General features: G+C 41.6%; 1 protein-coding gene across 2 annotated transcripts in view; it reads right to left on the bottom strand.

Annotated features, from left to right (window-relative positions):
* edc4 (enhancer of mRNA decapping 4) overlaps nucleotides 1-17069 on the bottom strand; it is a 33139-nt gene that overhangs the window by 9588 nt on the left and 6482 nt on the right. The window contains exons 5-26 of one of the 2 annotated variants that reach the window (XM_046036527.1): nucleotides 16000-16186; nucleotides 15610-15757; nucleotides 15219-15323; nucleotides 14877-14989; nucleotides 14579-14662; nucleotides 14334-14429; nucleotides 14061-14160; nucleotides 11353-11533; nucleotides 10906-10972; nucleotides 10623-10714; nucleotides 8597-8778; nucleotides 7559-7638; nucleotides 7057-7189; nucleotides 6667-6962; nucleotides 6253-6483; nucleotides 5853-5954; nucleotides 5507-5650; nucleotides 4786-4822; nucleotides 4427-4574; nucleotides 3989-4144; nucleotides 2691-2806; nucleotides 2428-2593 (exon numbers count right to left, since the gene is read on the bottom strand). In XM_046036527.1, the coding sequence (XP_045892483.1) occupies nucleotides 2428-2593; nucleotides 2691-2806; nucleotides 3989-4144; nucleotides 4427-4574; nucleotides 4786-4822; nucleotides 5507-5650; nucleotides 5853-5954; nucleotides 6253-6483; nucleotides 6667-6962; nucleotides 7057-7189; nucleotides 7559-7638; nucleotides 8597-8778; nucleotides 10623-10714; nucleotides 10906-10972; nucleotides 11353-11533; nucleotides 14061-14160; nucleotides 14334-14429; nucleotides 14579-14662; nucleotides 14877-14989; nucleotides 15219-15323; nucleotides 15610-15757; nucleotides 16000-16186 (2964 nt within the window). Of the gene's footprint in view, nucleotides 1-2427; nucleotides 2594-2690; nucleotides 2807-3988; nucleotides 4145-4426; nucleotides 4575-4785; nucleotides 4823-5506; nucleotides 5651-5852; nucleotides 5955-6252; nucleotides 6484-6666; nucleotides 6963-7056; nucleotides 7190-7558; nucleotides 7639-8596; nucleotides 8782-10622; nucleotides 10715-10905; nucleotides 10973-11352; nucleotides 11534-14060; nucleotides 14161-14333; nucleotides 14430-14578; nucleotides 14663-14876; nucleotides 14990-15218; nucleotides 15324-15609; nucleotides 15758-15999; nucleotides 16187-17069 lie in introns of both variants that reach the window. The other variant, XM_046036526.1, reaches the window with a different exon arrangement.

Here is a 17069-nt window from a genome sequence, read left to right on the forward strand (position 1 = left end):
TGTTAAATCACTGTGGAGCAACAGAACCAACCAAATAACTTTCCCCAAATCTAAAGGTTGTAGTTCCTCCCCAGTAGACGGATCTTTTGCTGTTTGTTATTTATTATCTGCTCTAGCTTTTCCAACTCTTTGTTCAGACATATGGTGAAAATAATGGCCTAATGTGATGTGAAATTACATATTTGTCATTGGAAAACGTAAAATTTTCTAGGGGGAGGACCCCCAAACCCCCCACCACCCTGACCATGAGCCCCAACACCAAATCGTTCCACACTAAAGTTTTAAGCTATTCTGATGTGCATCGCGTTGAGACTTGTTGTGTTGGGGTTTTATATTCAGACAAATATTTTGCTCCTAGGGGAAACACTGACCTACCATTAAAATTATAGACTGATCATTTCTTTGTCAGTGGGCAAATGTACAAAATCAGCAGGGACTATATTGCTGTGTTGATGTCAGAGGAGAATGGGCCGACTGGTTCGAGATGACAGAAAGGTAAAAGTATCTCAAATAACTACTTGTTACAACCAAGGTATGCAGAATACTATCTCTGAACACACAACACGTCGAACCTTGAAGCAGATGGGCTCCAGCAGCAGAAGACCAAACCGGGTGCCACTCCTGTCAGCCAAGAACAGGAAATTGAGGCTACAATTCATACAGGCTCGTCAAAATTGGACAATAGAAGATTGGAAAAATGTTGCCTGGTCTGATGAGTCGGATTTCAGCTGCGACATTCAGATGGTAGGGTCAGAATTTGTAAAATACATGAAAGCATTGATCCATCCTGCCTTGTATCTACAGTTCAGGCTGGTGGTGGTGTAATGGTGTGGGGGATATTTTCTTGGCACACTTTGGGCCCCTTTGTAACAACTGAGCATTGTTTAAATACAACAGCCTACCTGAGTATTGTTGCTGACCATGTCCATCCCTTTATGACACAGTGTACCCATCTTCTGATGGCTACTTACTACCAGCAGGATAATGCACCATGTCAAAGCTCATATCATCTCAAACTGGCTTCTTGAACATGACAATGAGTTCACTGTACTCCAGTGGCCTCCACAGTCACCAGATCTCAATCCAATAGAGCACATTTGGGATGTGGTGGAACAGGAGATTTGCATCATGAATGAGCAGCCGACACATCTGCAGCAACTGTGTGATGCGATCAGGTCAATATGGAACAAAGTCTATGAGGAATGTTTCCAACACCTTGTTGAAAGTATGCCACGAAGAAAAGGTATCAAGGTGTAACTTCTAAAGTAGCCGGTGAGTGTATATTACTAGGGCTCTTCTAGGAATCTTTCAGGATATCACGATTCGATTTTGATTCTTGATTTGTTTAAAAATAAATTCTTGATTCAAAATGATTTCCAGTTAAAACTGATTCAGTACTTAGTTGTGACATTCTGGATATACTCCGGTCTGCTGTGTGCTAAGACAGGTAGTCTGGCAAATTATGGCTCAAAAGTGCTAATTTTGAACCCTGTCTGAGAGATAACATTAGCAGCGACTGACTAGCCAGCAGCCAGCCACACTGCCCGCTACAACTTGTCCTGAAAGGACACAGCAAGTCAACATTATCAAAATTGATTTTTGGATGTTCTGAATAGATCCTGAATTTCAGAAGATAAAAATTGTGATTCTTACATGAATCGATTTTCCCCCACCACTACACACACTTTCATATATGTCAGACAAACTTACCACCTCATACCTATGAAAAAGATAAATTCTGGGCATAATCAACACAGCTGAAGGTTTGCACAGTTAATGCAGCATTCAAAAACTTACAGTCAATATTTACATGCTAAACCCTGGACAATGGATGCAATCTGAATTGGAACAGGGGGCATAAGAACGCACATGCTCAAATAGGTTTTGAGGCCTCCCCATTTACTGCAGGCTAACTGTGTGTCTCCCCTCTGTAAACATCATGAAAACCTTGGTAAATTAAAAAAAACCACCACCACTTTGCTGCCAGCTTCCAGAAGTGGGCATGAGCACGATCACAGAATAAATAGACTGCTTATCAACACATCAGTGCCCTGGCTCAGTCTGAAAAGGCATCATTACAAAAGCTGTCCCTGAGCTTTTTGAAATAGTTTGTCATTTAATTAGACTTCCAGATAAAGCAACCCTGATTTCAGGGCTAGATACAGGGAACAACCAACATGAATATTGTAGCAATACAAAGTGTCTCAATAAGTACACCGACCAACAGCTTCAAGTGACAGTTCCAAAACTTTGAAGTGTCTGAACATCTAGTGGACTGATATTCAGTCTATTTCACCAGCAGTTAAAACTACTAATTTGACCATGTGTTGCAGTATGTCATCTAGTTTGTATCTTGATCTCCACTGTATTTTGATATTTATTTGCCGACAAAAGCACACATTTTGATGTTTGATAAGATTGCCTTACATTCTTGTGTGCCTTGTTTAAAGCTGTCGTTGATTTGTTGGAACATGGACTGGCAGCCTCTTTCAAAAACGGGGAGCACGATGCTCTGGAAGGCGTCTTTATAGGCCGCCTGGATGGGCCCCTGCATCGCTTCAGCTGCTGCTCGACCAATTGCATCCGTTGTGTTCTGTATACAGGAAGCGGGTACAGTTTGAAGAGCAGGGGTAAGTAGGTGACGTTACAAAGATTTAGGATTAGGACAGGAAACAGGGCGAGGCACTTACCTTTGATTTGACCACCTTGGTGACATTGTCCTTCAGGGTGACCTCCACAGCGGTCAGCTTAGCAGCAATTGTATTGCTCAGTTGACCTGTCACTGGCTCCAGACTCTTAGAGATTGCTAAAGAGGGGGAAGAATGCGTAAAACAGATTAGCAAGATCACCCCTATAATTAGACATGACATCAAGCCTGGAGGAAAAAGGACAGGAACATCTCATCCTCAAATTAGAGGGCAGGAGAGGCGAGGCAGGAAAACATCTCTCCAAAGACTGCTTAATTTTAGTGTCGCAGTCCAACACACCTCAGATGCCTTTATTATATCTAATTCATCTGATGCCTGGGATGATCTCAAGCATTAAAATAACACTGTCATTTATTAATGTACAGCCTAGTGTGTACTGTGCCCAGTTTTTCCATGCTACACTACTACATTTTGTAGAGAAGATAAAAGAAAGAACAGAACAGATTTACTTAAACTATCAAGGTGTAATGTTTACAGCTGAGTTAGATCTGGGATGCAGTGATCCGATCTCTCAGCTATCAGCATCGATACCAACTAATCAATTAAGTGAATAGCAAACTGGCCATAACATGACCAATCCACATTAAATACAGTTCCTTTGTTAATGTCCTTATAAATTTTAGTGTTACAGCTATCTGTTGCATTCATTCAGTCACAGCAGGCCACCTGGTCCATCACTGCATCACTTAACTGTACATTTAGGCTTTCAACAAGGATCTGTGGTGTTAAATGGGCACAGCGATAACTTAAAATTTAAGCTTCATAAAACTTCACATCTGCTTTGCCGCAAAATGCCTCAAACAACTAAAACAGTGAAAGTAAATTTTGGCTATAAACTGAATACATAGAGCTGTCTAGATAAAATGAACCAAGAAATATGTTCTGCTGAGACCATAAACTATACAACTGAAGAAAATCAGAAAATACAAAACACAAAGCACTCAGGAAGTTTTGAAAATACCTTAGACACAGCTACAGACACACAGAGAGAAGATATTCAGTCTCCTGAACCAAACACACATTTGCAAGTGGATGGTAGAAAGAAAAGAGAAGAATGGCCAAGGACAGGAGACGGGAGACACTAGTGTGCAGCATACACAGACTGCAACGTTTTAGATTTACATTTAAATTCTTCCCTTGTTGCCAGTTCTGCAACTGGCAAACACTGAAATGGTGCAATACCACCATCATCTGGTAACGAGCGTGGAAGACTGTTCTTACCGTCTCACAGTGCTGCCTATTGTTCTCAATGACGTGTGTGTGTGTGTGCGCGCCCTTACTTTGTGGGACTGTTTTCTTCATTTCCTCTCGCAGCACTTTGTCCATTCTGTTGGTTAGCACAGAGCCGAGGGTGTGGCTAAGCTGCTGGCTGAGTTGTTCCTGGAGTTGCTGCTGATGATTTTGACTCTCTGCAAGAACACGCTCCATTCTGCGCTCTGATGTCATGAAAGGTCAAGGCTCATCATCAAGATCTGCTTGTACTGTTAAAACAACTTTGTCTACATTTCTCAGAAAAGATGTGTTCCAAATATTCTGAATTTCCCCTCTAGGCATCAAGAAATTATTAGTTGTCTTCTTCAGGTGTTCCAGGCCTCAGGTTGTGTGACCATGTTGCTACCGTTTAAAGCTTTTGCTGAATTTATATTTATTTTTAATAGTGGCATCACAGGTGTTCATTGACCCTTGGGCACAGAGCAGGTTCAAGCTTTCAAGGATACGTTCTTGTTCCTGGTGGTTGGTAAGGACGTGCTCTACTTGAGCCATAATGGAGCTCTGCATAGCTTCAATCTGTCCACGCAGTTCAGTTAACTCCCTCTGCTGGCTACGCAGGAGCATTAACAACTCGTCCTGTACTTCAGCATTCATCTGGAGAGAAAGATACAGAATGAGACCAAGTGGACCAAGGGAGAGTGCTGCTGAAACACTTATTTTTGAGTTTAACCGTGAATAAAGAAGACAATTATTTGCTAACAGATTATAAATAGCAAATTTCTTCCATTCACAGCACCATTGGGGCAGTTAATGAATATAAAAAGGAGCTACTCAATATACAGGGATTGCTTTATGATCATCTTACCTGACTAGAGTCCATTTGCCTGGAGTGAGACGATTCACTGAGGAGAAAGAATGAGCACCATTAACGATAATTCTCAATCCAGACATTGACATAAAAGTTATGATTGTTACTGATTCTTACTGTGACATAATTACTGAGAGTTAAGAAAGCCCCCCCGTTTCGGCTTTGTTACTACCAACATTCTGTGCTCAGAGGTGGATCAAATCTGACCCCCCTTTCCAGCTCCGTATCATTCAAACAATGGAGCGAGCCGGCATATTGGCATAATAATCTCGAAAAATAAGGACGTGTGAAAGTGCCTTAACAGTAAATTTAGCGTGACTAATCACTTCCCTGTCATTCAACAGCCTACATGATGATGGAGCCCAATCAAGCTTCAGTCACTTGCTGCCAATCTCCTGATAGCCAGCATCATTAAATATCTGCAGTATAAGAGTTTGCTAAAAAATACAATTTAAGCCTGATTTTGTACTCATGAAAAAAAAATTAAGTATCCTAATTTGTAGACTTTTTTTTTTTATTTATTTTTTTACATTAAACAGTGAATGTCATTAGATATGGAAAATATTTATTCAATGTTGCAATGACCCAATTTTTTTCAAAATCAGTTCATACCCAAAATCACGAACACCTTTTCAACTACTTGCCACACAATGTGAAGTATTGCCAAATTGTTTTCATTCCATTCCCACACTGTACTCAGATTCAAACATCAACATACGTATCATCTTTCTTGGTCTTCCGCTTTAGTTTTGGCGAGGCTCGTGGTGATGTCTTCCAGTCCTTAACTGGTAATCTGTGGGAAGAGCGAGTACCACAATGTCCTGAGGATGATGCCAAGCTGGCCACCTCATCATCTGGGTCACTGGGTCAAACACAGATACACACAGAGTTAGACAGCTGGTGTAGTCTGTAGCAGAGTATATGTCACATGCTCTGTAATCATCTTAGAAAAAGTCAATAAAGTCAAAAGGTTATTGGGCCTTAAGTACTGAATTTGTCTAAGATGACACTAGATGTGTCTGTTTAATTGCATAAACAAGGAGACATGCTTTCATTTGTGTTACCTCTGCTCAGCGCCAGCGTCCTGACTGTCATTCTGTGTGAGGTGATAGGAGCGTCGATGGTAAGGTGAGCTCAAATGTCTGTCCTTCGACTCCTCTCTTGAACTACAACACAGAAAGACATAAAAGATACAAGGACTTGGTTATAGTCTCACTGCCATGTCATCTCTTTGTTTTATGCTTGCAAACCTTATGCAGCTGCTTGTTTATGTTACGGTGCATCGATGTCCAGGTAGTCGATGTACTTTTGCATGTTAAGGCTTTTGTAAATAGAGAACAAAACTGGTTCACCTGTAATAATTTTCAATTTTACTTTGATTTCCCAATGTAGGGGTCAGATTTTGCAAATGAGATTTAAGAACTATGTGAAACCCTTCATGTATTTGTACGAACAAATTCTTACCCGTCTCCAAGACCATTGTCCCTGAGGCTGTTCCTCGTTTCTCTAGTGATGTCGGGCGCAGCCGGCCAAGATGTGTGGCTAACATTACCATCTGAGGACCCTCCTCCAACACCAGGGTTCTCCTGTGATAAGGCGTTCTCAAGTAGAGATGGGGTGTGGCTGAGTCTGGGCTCTGACTCTACTGCCCCACCCACTGGTCCGTCTGCCCCTCCGATTTCGAGGTGCAACAGGCTGAGACAGAAAATATGGTCGTTAAAGGCCTATACTGGTGTTTTGCAAATTTGTCTCTATAATTTTTGTATACTTTAAATTACTGGTGAGCTTTTATGTATACATGATTTTACACCTCGCTGACAGCTTCAAAGTGGTGTGTTCACTGTAAACATTAAGCCAGAATTATTTAATAAAGCTTACCTGTTGTTGTTTGCTGTGCGTGGCGAGGTGAGTAGGTGCAGGGCAGATGCAGCAGAGGCCATGCTGTCTGTCTGGAGAGCAGAAAGAGGTAAGGGCTCCAAGCTGGACATGAGTCCACGCTGGAGCTGCAGGGTTTGGGAAGCAATCTCTGGCATGTCCTGAGACATGGCTGTAGAAGCGGAGGAGATGACGTCAGGGGAACGGGCCCTGGTCGGAGAGGCTAGAGTTGGCAGGAGGGGAGAATCCAAAATCTGAGGGCTGTCAAGTGCAAGAGGGCCACTTGGGGACGCTAAAGCCTGGAGATGGAGATGAGGAGTGTAATGAAAAAGAGATCATGCCATTCAGAGTATTAAGAGACTGGCAGAAGTAGGGGAGTGTGTCAGGTCCTACCTGTAGCTTCTCCAGGCCAGACAGCAGCACAGCAGAAGAAGCTCTCGGGCTGCTGGTGGAGGTGGACAGTGCCAAACTACTGCTGCTGTTGTTCTCTGCTCTGTTAGGACTCTGACTGACATCGTCTATAGCTCTGCATACAATAACACAACCATACATGTTCACGTGTGGCCAGAAGAGCAGGAGATTATGTGGATTCATCAATCTATTGGTGATGAACAGTTTGTATGTAAAATTAACAGAGGAAGACAGATATTGAGTTAAGCAGCACTGAAGAAGTTTAACAATTAACTGAAACTGTGCACTGTTGTAAATACTGTAACAACCCATAGAATCTTTCCAACTGGAAAAAACTAACTTCATATAATAAGGTTTTAGATGATAATGTTTACACATTACCACAGTATAAAATTTAATTTGGAAATTCTACACTACAGATGCTGGTTACTTCTAATTACTTTGTAATAATCTTATACCTTCTACACTTCATAGAAAAGCTCACCTGTTGGTTGAGTCAGAGTTGCTGCTGACAGCTGTCACAATGGTCAGACTGCTGGCGCTACTGCCAGGAGAAGCTGGTACCTGGAGGGTGACAAAAAAAGTGATCTCCGTCAGCAAATATAATGAAGGGTTTGGAAAATCAAATTTGTGATCTGAAAGAACACGAGTAGCTAATCGTGTAGACACTGATTAAAATGTAGGTTAATTATACAGCGCATCTGACCCGTTTTAAAAGCGGGTGTGTACATTTTACAACGACAAACGAAACTAGAGGAAAACATGGATAATGGCGTCAGCCGAACAGACACTGGCGGCGGCTGTGGTTTTGTCCGGCGTCAACTTACACTGAAGTGTTTCAGCAGGGGAGTGTTTAGCTGCCCTATGTTGTTGACTTGTCATTTTGTGTGCTTCAACTACGTATAACAGGTTTCTGTGAGCCGGTTTCGCTCCGCTCTGTGCAAGGCAACATCCACATGGAGCATTTCAGAGTAAGAGCGTATTGAATGCCTGATTTTGCTGACTTGTTCAGATTTTGTTAATTTGTTCAGTTAAGTAATTTGTTGTCTTTGCTTTTTGTGCTTCTACTATGGTTACGTATGGCTACGTTTTTGTCTGTTTTAACTGTGTTTATTGTTGATTCTCTCTGCCGGTCTGTGTCTGACTTCCTGCCAGGTTCTTTCTAAAGGCTGACTTTACCGTTGGCTGTTTGAGTTGAACCTTTATTTAAACTGAAACAACCACAGATAAAGTAGGTCTTCAGTTTGTACAGTGTATTAACAGGGTTATGGGCTTGTGTCTACAGAGTGCAGGTAGCAGCAACCGACACGTGGGAGGAGGTACTATTCATGGCGCGAGATGTTGCTAGGCGACATAAAATAAATGTTAATTGCAGCATCAGCAAATGAACACACTTGCAATGAACATGCTTCAGTTTTTTTGACTATTTTGTTAACTGCATGCTGGAAGGAAACTCGGACAACAACCAGACAGACCATTTACAAATGAAAGCTTGGGAGTGAGCGCTCGTGAGCGTTCCTACCGAAGTACTTGGTGTCATGAAAGCATCAGGAGTCATCAGCTTTGGCATCGTCCCGCTGCTGGTGGCCGAGTTTGACAGGAAGTCAGTGGGAGCAGGAAGCGATGGGATCTTCCTTAGGTCGGTCTGGGAGCCACTTCCTGATTCCTTGTCAGAGCTCTGGTCAGTGAGATGGTCTGAAAACCCTGCTAGACACACAACATGTGCAGAGGGCTTCATTTGTGTGACAATATCTGACATAGAAAGAAAGCACAAAAACAAGGTGCTGTATGAAACTTGTGTTGGACAGATTTGTGCTTCGGTGTTCATGAGGGAGAGGAGGAGAGAGAGAGACGAGTGAGAGGATGTGCTGCGCGAATGTTTATAGTCGACGTTGTCGATTACGTCGACTACTCGCTGCAGTCCTATATGAAGCATGTAGAGCAAAGAAATCAACATGTCAAAATCCAGGATTTATTAATAATCATTAACGCAAAGGATGAAGGAGAGGAGACCGTGAAATGAAAAGGGAGAAGCTTCATCATGAAAAGTAAAGAACAGGGGGGTGTGACGAGATTCAAATGTGACAAGATTTCTTGTCAGGTGAAAAGGTGTCTCACAAGACTACCGCAAATTACATTTTGTCAAGACACACACTTTCTCACGCAGTGAAGAACGAATGTAAAACTGATAACTGCTGCACTTTATCAGAGTTGCTGAAGTTAACATGTGTGTGGATTTGTGGTGAGATTTCTGCCTGATCACAAGTGTTGTCAGTTAGTTTTGGTTTTACATGCAGTCCCAAGATGTGTCAGGCAAACAGTTACAGCAGAGTATCGGACATATTATGAATTCTCATTAAATGAGCGTAATAATAGGGCTGTCGCGATAACCGCAAAATTGAAATAAATATTGGTCAAGCCTACCGCGGAGGATGGCAAGCACCACAACAACTGCGTTGTTCATACTGTACACTTCAGGGCATGTTAAATTAATAAAAGAGTGCTTCCAAAGTTCCACAACCGTAACAAGCTCTGTAACGGCCATGTACATGACCCGACTACAAACTCTGAAGCTGAAATGTTGCTGTGTTTTGTGTTGTTTTACTGTGTATTTTAAAGGTTAGCTAACTTGGCGTTAGCATATTGTGCGGCTAATGTGGCTAGCATGCTCAGCGATGTTGGACTAATGTTGTGATCCTGAGGGGACAGTCCAGAGAAACTGTGGACGGTAAGCCTCATCTGAAGCTCACTAACTAAGGAGCATAGTGTGTCGGAAGCCTGCAGCTGTTTTTCATGTTGCTTTATGTGGAAATTTAGTTATTATGTTACTACAGTGCAGTGATTAGTTGTGGACAGCCATTCTGCTCCTCACCGGCGCACGCGTGCATTGCTGCGGTATGTAAATTGACTTGATAGACATGCCCTGAAGGTAATGATATAGCTACGTCTGAAAAAGACGTAAAAAAGGAGTTTGCTTGCCAATGTTGTTGACTAGCACGCAGCAGCTAGCTTGCTCAGACCATAAAGCAGCTGTTAGCGGCTCGCTGTGCCGTGAGATGACAGATACAAACACTCTTACTCTGCTATATGGCACCAAATTACTTCATTGATAAAAAATGCGATAATACAGCATACCGCGCTGTTGAGTCCCAACATATTGCCGCAGTGGAAATTACCTCACCGCGACAGCCCTATGTAATAGTACGGCATTTCTCTGGACATTTCAGAGAAGACAGATGGGAGAGATTCTGAATGTGCAGAAAGTTTTGAACATGAGCAACAAGTCATTTTGAAATGAGTAAATGGCTGAGTTCCTCTTTGAACATGCTAGTCCTGTCAGCTATTTAGTTCCCATCCCAATATATTTCTAACTAAACTAAACCTCGAATGCAATTCTAACTCACAGTTTGCACAGGAGAGTTCACAGCTGTTTACAAATTTTCACAATGAGAAGGAAACCTATGTAAAGACGAAGATGCATCATCTCCATGGACTGGGATTTGTCCTTAACGTCTGTTTAATTTTGAATTCTTGAAACTGTGACTTACCAAAACCATCCTGAGAATCAGAACGGGGCAGGAAGACAGCAGAGCTGGAACTTAAGTTAGGCTGAAACCAGATCTGGACATCCTGCAGACTCCTGAAAACACACAAAGACACAAATGTAAGACCACCCAAAACTCTCAAAACCTGAAACATTGTGATTCATTTAACTTGACTGTTAGAAATGAAATTTGGCATTTGTTATCATGTCTGTAAGCCAAATAGCCCCTTGGGGATATTAACCAACGTGATCTTAACACTGAAATCAGACAGTGGGAGGAAACTTACTTGGTGTGAACACAGTAGAGTTTAATTTGGATCCCAGACTTGGACTCTGTGGGTCCTTGAGTGCCCTCTGGAAGACCACACACACACACACACACACACACACACACACACACACACACGTTAATTTGTGCTCCAACATATTTAATCCTCCTTTTAATTCAGCAGTGATGCAAAAAATTACCAAAATGAAAGGTGAAAGTAAAAAGTTTCTGTGTGCATGTGTGTGTGTGGTAGCTCTTGGAATATCTAAATGATCATATCATAGATTGATAGAAAAAAAATCACATACAGGTAACAGGAATGATCAAAATACTAAAATGGTGAAAAGTGTTATTGCTTTTTGGGATGCAAGTGTGTGTGTGTGTGTGTGTGTGTGTGTGTGTGTGTGTGTGTGTGTGTGTGTGTGTGTGTGTGTGTGAGAGAGACAGAGTGTGAGTGGATGCGCACCTGTTGTCAGGCTCTCACTCTCCTCTTCTGCAGGGAGGACCTCAGTGTGTCGCAATCGACTGTGGGCGACTTCCCGGACCCCAAAGCTGAGCACAGGGTGTGTCAGCAGGAACTCTGATACCGCTGTGAAAGTGGCCTTGCCTTTCTCCAGGTCCTGCCGCAGCTCCATCACATACAGTACCTGGCAAAGAATGACATTAACTATGAAGCTAGGTGCAGCGTAAAGTGGTAATGGTTTGGTCCAAAAAAGTCCAACACTTAAAAAAATAATTGGGACAGTTTCACAGACAGACTAACCCTAGTTCTAGAAAGAGTGGCCTTTTAAACAAGACAAACTCAAACTGTCTCTCTCAGATGTGGCATAGTACAAGATTTATTTTAATTGAATTAGTGTCTAAGTTTATTAGTGTTTATCTTCAGATTAATGCTGTAGGTCACAACTGAGTGACATTGAATGATTGAAGAGTTACAGGAAAATCTCTATCAAGCGGTTGAGCATTATTTGTTAAAACAATTATCTGTGAACATGACTTGAACGCACAGCATGATACAATCTGCCGCAAGAGGTCTCACTCATCAAAACAATAGCAAAAGATGCAGTTTAATGACGTTATGAAGTAGCATGGGATCGTAGGTGTTGTTGTCTTCACCACCATTGCAGTTAACTTCTCCCGATTAGGATTCCTTTACTGTTCATGAGCCAAATTATTCCTAGAGATCTACTCCTCTCAAAACCAAACACTGAATAAAGCTGTTTCACTTTAAAAATGAGTGTTTCTCTGACACTGTTTGGCACACACTCGACACTGCAAGCCATAGCTGCCACCAGAGGTGTGGACTCGAGTCACATGACTTGGACTCGAGTCACAAAAATGATGACCTGCGACTCGATTGACTTGAACAGCAATGACTCATGACTTCACTTGGACTTGAGCCTTTTGACTCGAGCAGACTTGACACTCCCCATGCCCGAATATAAATTATGATATAAAAAAACTGTTCAGCGCATCAACATAGCGTGGTGCTCAATTACACTGGAGCGTGTGGCTTCCTCCAGCGCGCCCGGCCGTTCCATGATCTCCTGTCCCTGTACGCCCCAGCGACAGACTCCCTCTCCGGGGACCTACAATAGGTTGTGTAGCCTAGTAGGCCTACTTCCAGCAAGCTGTGAACGGTTCGTGATCTGGCTGGAGGAATTTTACACATAGGCTAATCCATGCACGAAAGCTGGGTGCCTGACGCAACGCCACGCAATTTTCTAAATTCCTCCACCTCACAGAGAAAAGAAAGGCCAGGTTGAAACAGTGTAGAGACTACTGCAGCTGTTGCGTAAAGCTGCTGCCACCAATTATAAAAACAAGTTAATTAAGATAAAACGATAATAGCGCCGGGTGCTGTTTCACAATGACACTTGTTTTATAAACCCAGCCCACCCCTTTCCTTTACAGCTGAGGCTCTCGTCCCTCCCTAAAAGGTGTGTTCAGTGTTGCTTTACCTGATCGGTTCTTGTAAAATATCCACTGTGTCTGCATCTTCTAACGTCATAGCGATTTATAATTTTCTCACCGCTGGTTTCTGTCACTGCATCGCCCGACAAAACACCACGGTTTTACTTCAGCTGTAACGTAACTTTGTCACCTCGAATAGTTCAACTGTCACCTGCTCTGCTCCCGTCCGTGTATACAGACATACAGACACACACACACACACACACACACAGCCCCTCAGTGACCCATTCGTTACCCATTGCTGTCAACTTGGGGCTAACTGTGCTGCAGTTGTCCTCTTGCACTCTAGATGCTGCTTAAAGTTAATAATGTTGGATTATTGTTTCGTTCATTATTTCATGGGCTATCTGGGATTTTGTAGTAATGCATTTATAATAGCCTAGTTTTTAAAAAAGAAAGTATTACATTTCAAGTTTTTTCATTTCAGTTTCCTAAGGCAATGAGTAATCCTGTTAAATAACTGTGATCTCAATATCGACCAAAATAATTAGCAGCCCTACATGAACATTTAATTTAATTCATGAAATGTGTTGAACCTCTGCCTTCTTTCTGTACAGGCTAATGTTTCATTCAATACATTGTTTTATTTTTAACTTGAAAAAACTTTTTTAATAGTTGTTTAGGACTCGAAACTCAAAAGTTTAAGACTTGGACTTGCTTGTCCTTGACTTGAGACTTGACTCGACTTGCCACTCATGATCAGTCTGGACTTGGGACTCGACTTGGGACTTGAGTGCCAAGACTTGAGACTTGACTCAGACTTGTAAAACGATGACTTGATCCCACCTCTGGCTGCCACTAATGTTTGCTGAATTATTTCTCTCATAACTCAAGATCCAGACGTCTGACCAGTAAAATCCTTCATCCACTTAATATATAGTTAGAAAAGACCAAGATCTAAAAAGTGTATTGTAAAAATGTGGCTTTACATTGGATAAAAAGTTAATTTATAACAGCTTCTTGCAGACAACCACAACACTGACGCATCCGCAAAGGGGATATGTCATTGACAGGAGACATGAAAGGCACCGTTACCTTGCTTGAAGTTACTTCTAAGTTACAGATTTCTTTTCTTGGATTGAAAATTTTTGAAAACATTTGGGATAATATAAAAACACAACTCAAGAAGATATAACATACTGAAGGTCTGAGTCGTTGTATTATATCTTTAAACCACACAGCTGACAACATTGTGCTGACCTTCCTCTGTACATCAGTGAGGATGAGATACTCAGCAGAGAGGTCCAGACTGGCCTTCAGACTTGGCAGAACTGATGAGTTGAACAGATCTGGAGAAAACCTAAAAAAAATGATAAAATACCCGCCTCTATTAGTCTCCTTAAATCTGGTGTTCTTAAACAACAATGTATTTGATAGGAGACTTGCAGGCAGACATTTAGTAAGGTCATGCCTAATTACACAGGACACAAAAAGAATTTAAACATTTAATTAACGATGGAGTAAACCATTAACCTGATGGTCTGTAAACAGGTCCAGGAAACAGTGCACCACACTTTTAACTCCTGGTTCTGATCTGCTCCAGTAATCAGGAAACGCCAGAAAGGAACCCTACAAAGAGCAAAGTAGAAGGGACCAGAGGTGACAAAGGAGAAGAGAAAGAGGACGTAAACCAACTGAAAGTCAAACAGCAGCAGCCTCGGAATATATGAATGTCACAATTTTCCCTGGAAGCGGTGTGTGCACAGGTGTATACTAACTCGGGGTCCTGCCTCTTGTGGTTGTCACAGAAAAGAAGGCAGGAGACGGGATGTCCTCCGTGAGGCCGCAATTCATGAAGACATCTGGATGACGAGAGAGTAACGAAAAGTGAAAAAATACACATACACAGAGTAGGAGAGAAGAACACACACAGACTACATCATGAACTTCATGTTTTCTTTATTCAGAAAATTCAGCTATATTTTGGTGAAAAGAATTTACATTTCATGATAAAAAAGAAAAGGTAAATGAGTTAAAAAAAAAACAAACAAACAAAAAAACACGCTCCTTCCTTACCTCGGCTTGTCCTGTACCCCCTCTATGTATATCTGCCAGAACTTGACGTATCCATCATGGCTGGCTGTGGCTAACACGGTTCCATCTGGAGAAAGAGCCCCTTCACTGACTCGCTGAAACAGAATACACAATGAATACTGAATTTATGCAACAAACCCAAAATCATAAAAAATCCTGCTTTGTACTTCTTGTTACTGAGGCTGTACTTTTTCTAATGGTAATGAATGTAGTCCCTCGTCTTTCACAGAAGTATAGAGGCAGAAAACCATCATTTAATGTAGTGCACTGAATGAATAGTTGACTGGTTAGGCACAATTTAACCATCTTTATCCTGACCCCTACCTGGGTATGTCCCTTGATTGTGATGAGGCCTTCTTTTAGGTCTGTGGCATCGATGGGCCAACTGCTGTTGTTGGCTCTCAGGACTTCCAGGTCCCACACCTCAGCCTAGATAGTAAGGAGCATAACATCAGGGATGTGAGTTCTTTTTTGTTTATAAAGTTAAAATCCTTGCATGTGTGTATGATCATTCCTTATCCATGACCAGAGGATCATTCCTTTATATGCAACTGGAAATAAGTGTGGAAATCCATGTTACTTCTTAACTACTGTTTAAATAGAGATGTTTATCCACATATATTCTTTTCAGGCATGTGCGAAGTTTGATTATCAACAATGTTTAAAGTTATAAAAACTGTGTTTTTAAAAGACTTTCTGTGCAAAACACAAGTACCCTGTCTTCATGTAGAAGGGCTAAAGTCTGGCTGGTGTCATCCTGGTTCTCTTCATTGTCATCCTGGATGTAGGGGCACCAGATGAGGCGACGGTGGGAGTTCAGTGGAGTATCTTCTGGCCGACGGACATGAACCACCACCTGATCACTGTAGGGAGAATGGGTTAAGGAAAATAGCAGAAAAGACCATTTGTTGACTAATTTGATTCGGTGTTTACTATGTGAAATGAGGCTGTGATATCACAGGCACAGTTTGGGCTGCTGTGGGTGATTCTTTGCACCTACACGAAAAAAAAACAGTGCAAAGACAAGTAGTAACAGCCACTCTACAGACACTGATAGACTCGTTTCCCCTCCTACACACTCCTTTTCTCCCACATGTCAGGATACAGTATCTTGTTTCCAGTGCAAGTGAGCTGCCAGACCATCAGGTTGCCTGCTTCATCCACACAGCCCAACAGGGAAGAGTCGAGGTGGGCAAAAACCAGATCTGTGACGGCTCCGGTGAAGCCCTTCAGTAGGGAGCGCTCAGCAAAACCCACACTCAGGACACGAATCATTGCATGATTGTTGGCTCCTGAGGAAGGAGAGGTTTATTTTAAAGAAAAAAATAAACCAATGAGTCTCGATATCCCAGCAATCAATTCATTTGAGAAACTTAGAAGTTTTCATAAGAAATACTTTCTACCAAGTAAGAACTTTCTATGTAAACTAGGGCTGTAGATAACGATTATTTTTCAAATCGATTAATCTCAATTATGTTTTTGATTAATTGATTAATGTAATGACTAATTTTATGTGTTCTAAATAAAAAAAAATGTTGCCTATTACGTGATTAACATACCAATTTATCGATAAATAAAAATGTCTAACCAATAAATCATTGATTATTATTCAATCATCCTGATGAAGCACATAAGAATAATTACAATAGTAGCTTGAAATGAATCCAATTTCCACGTCACTGATGTGTTGTGATAATCACAATAACAGACATTAATTAGGCTACTTTAAATGTTTCTGACATGGATTTATTCCAATATTGAGTAATGCAGTATGATAATCAAATGTAATTCTTCATCAGTGTGGGGCAAAGAAAACAACTGAAACGATTCACAAACTGTACAGACAGTCACAGATTGTCTTTAATGTTACTTTCAGCTGTTTTCTCGCTCATACGTGGCCGTTAAATAAACAGAAAATATGAAACGGCCGAACGTTAGATGACACAGGGTGTAACATTACGTAACCATGACAGCAGTGGGGCAGAAATTAGTTTTAACTTGAAGGCAATGAAGAAATACTTTAAAATCAAATTAAAAATCGCCCCAGCCCTAATGTTAACCGAGACCGTGATGTAGGTATTATCCAGAGTAACAAAGAAAGACATGTTTCTGTTGTATTTGCATCTTTCAATGCTGTGAGCAGCAGAAACAAAAATCTGCTCATCGCCACTGTCA

The sequence above is a fragment of the Micropterus dolomieu genome, linkage group LG22 (assembly GCF_021292245.1).
Source record: "Micropterus dolomieu isolate WLL.071019.BEF.003 ecotype Adirondacks linkage group LG22, ASM2129224v1, whole genome shotgun sequence".
NCBI classification, from domain to species: Eukaryota; Metazoa; Chordata; class Actinopteri; order Centrarchiformes; family Centrarchidae; genus Micropterus; species Micropterus dolomieu.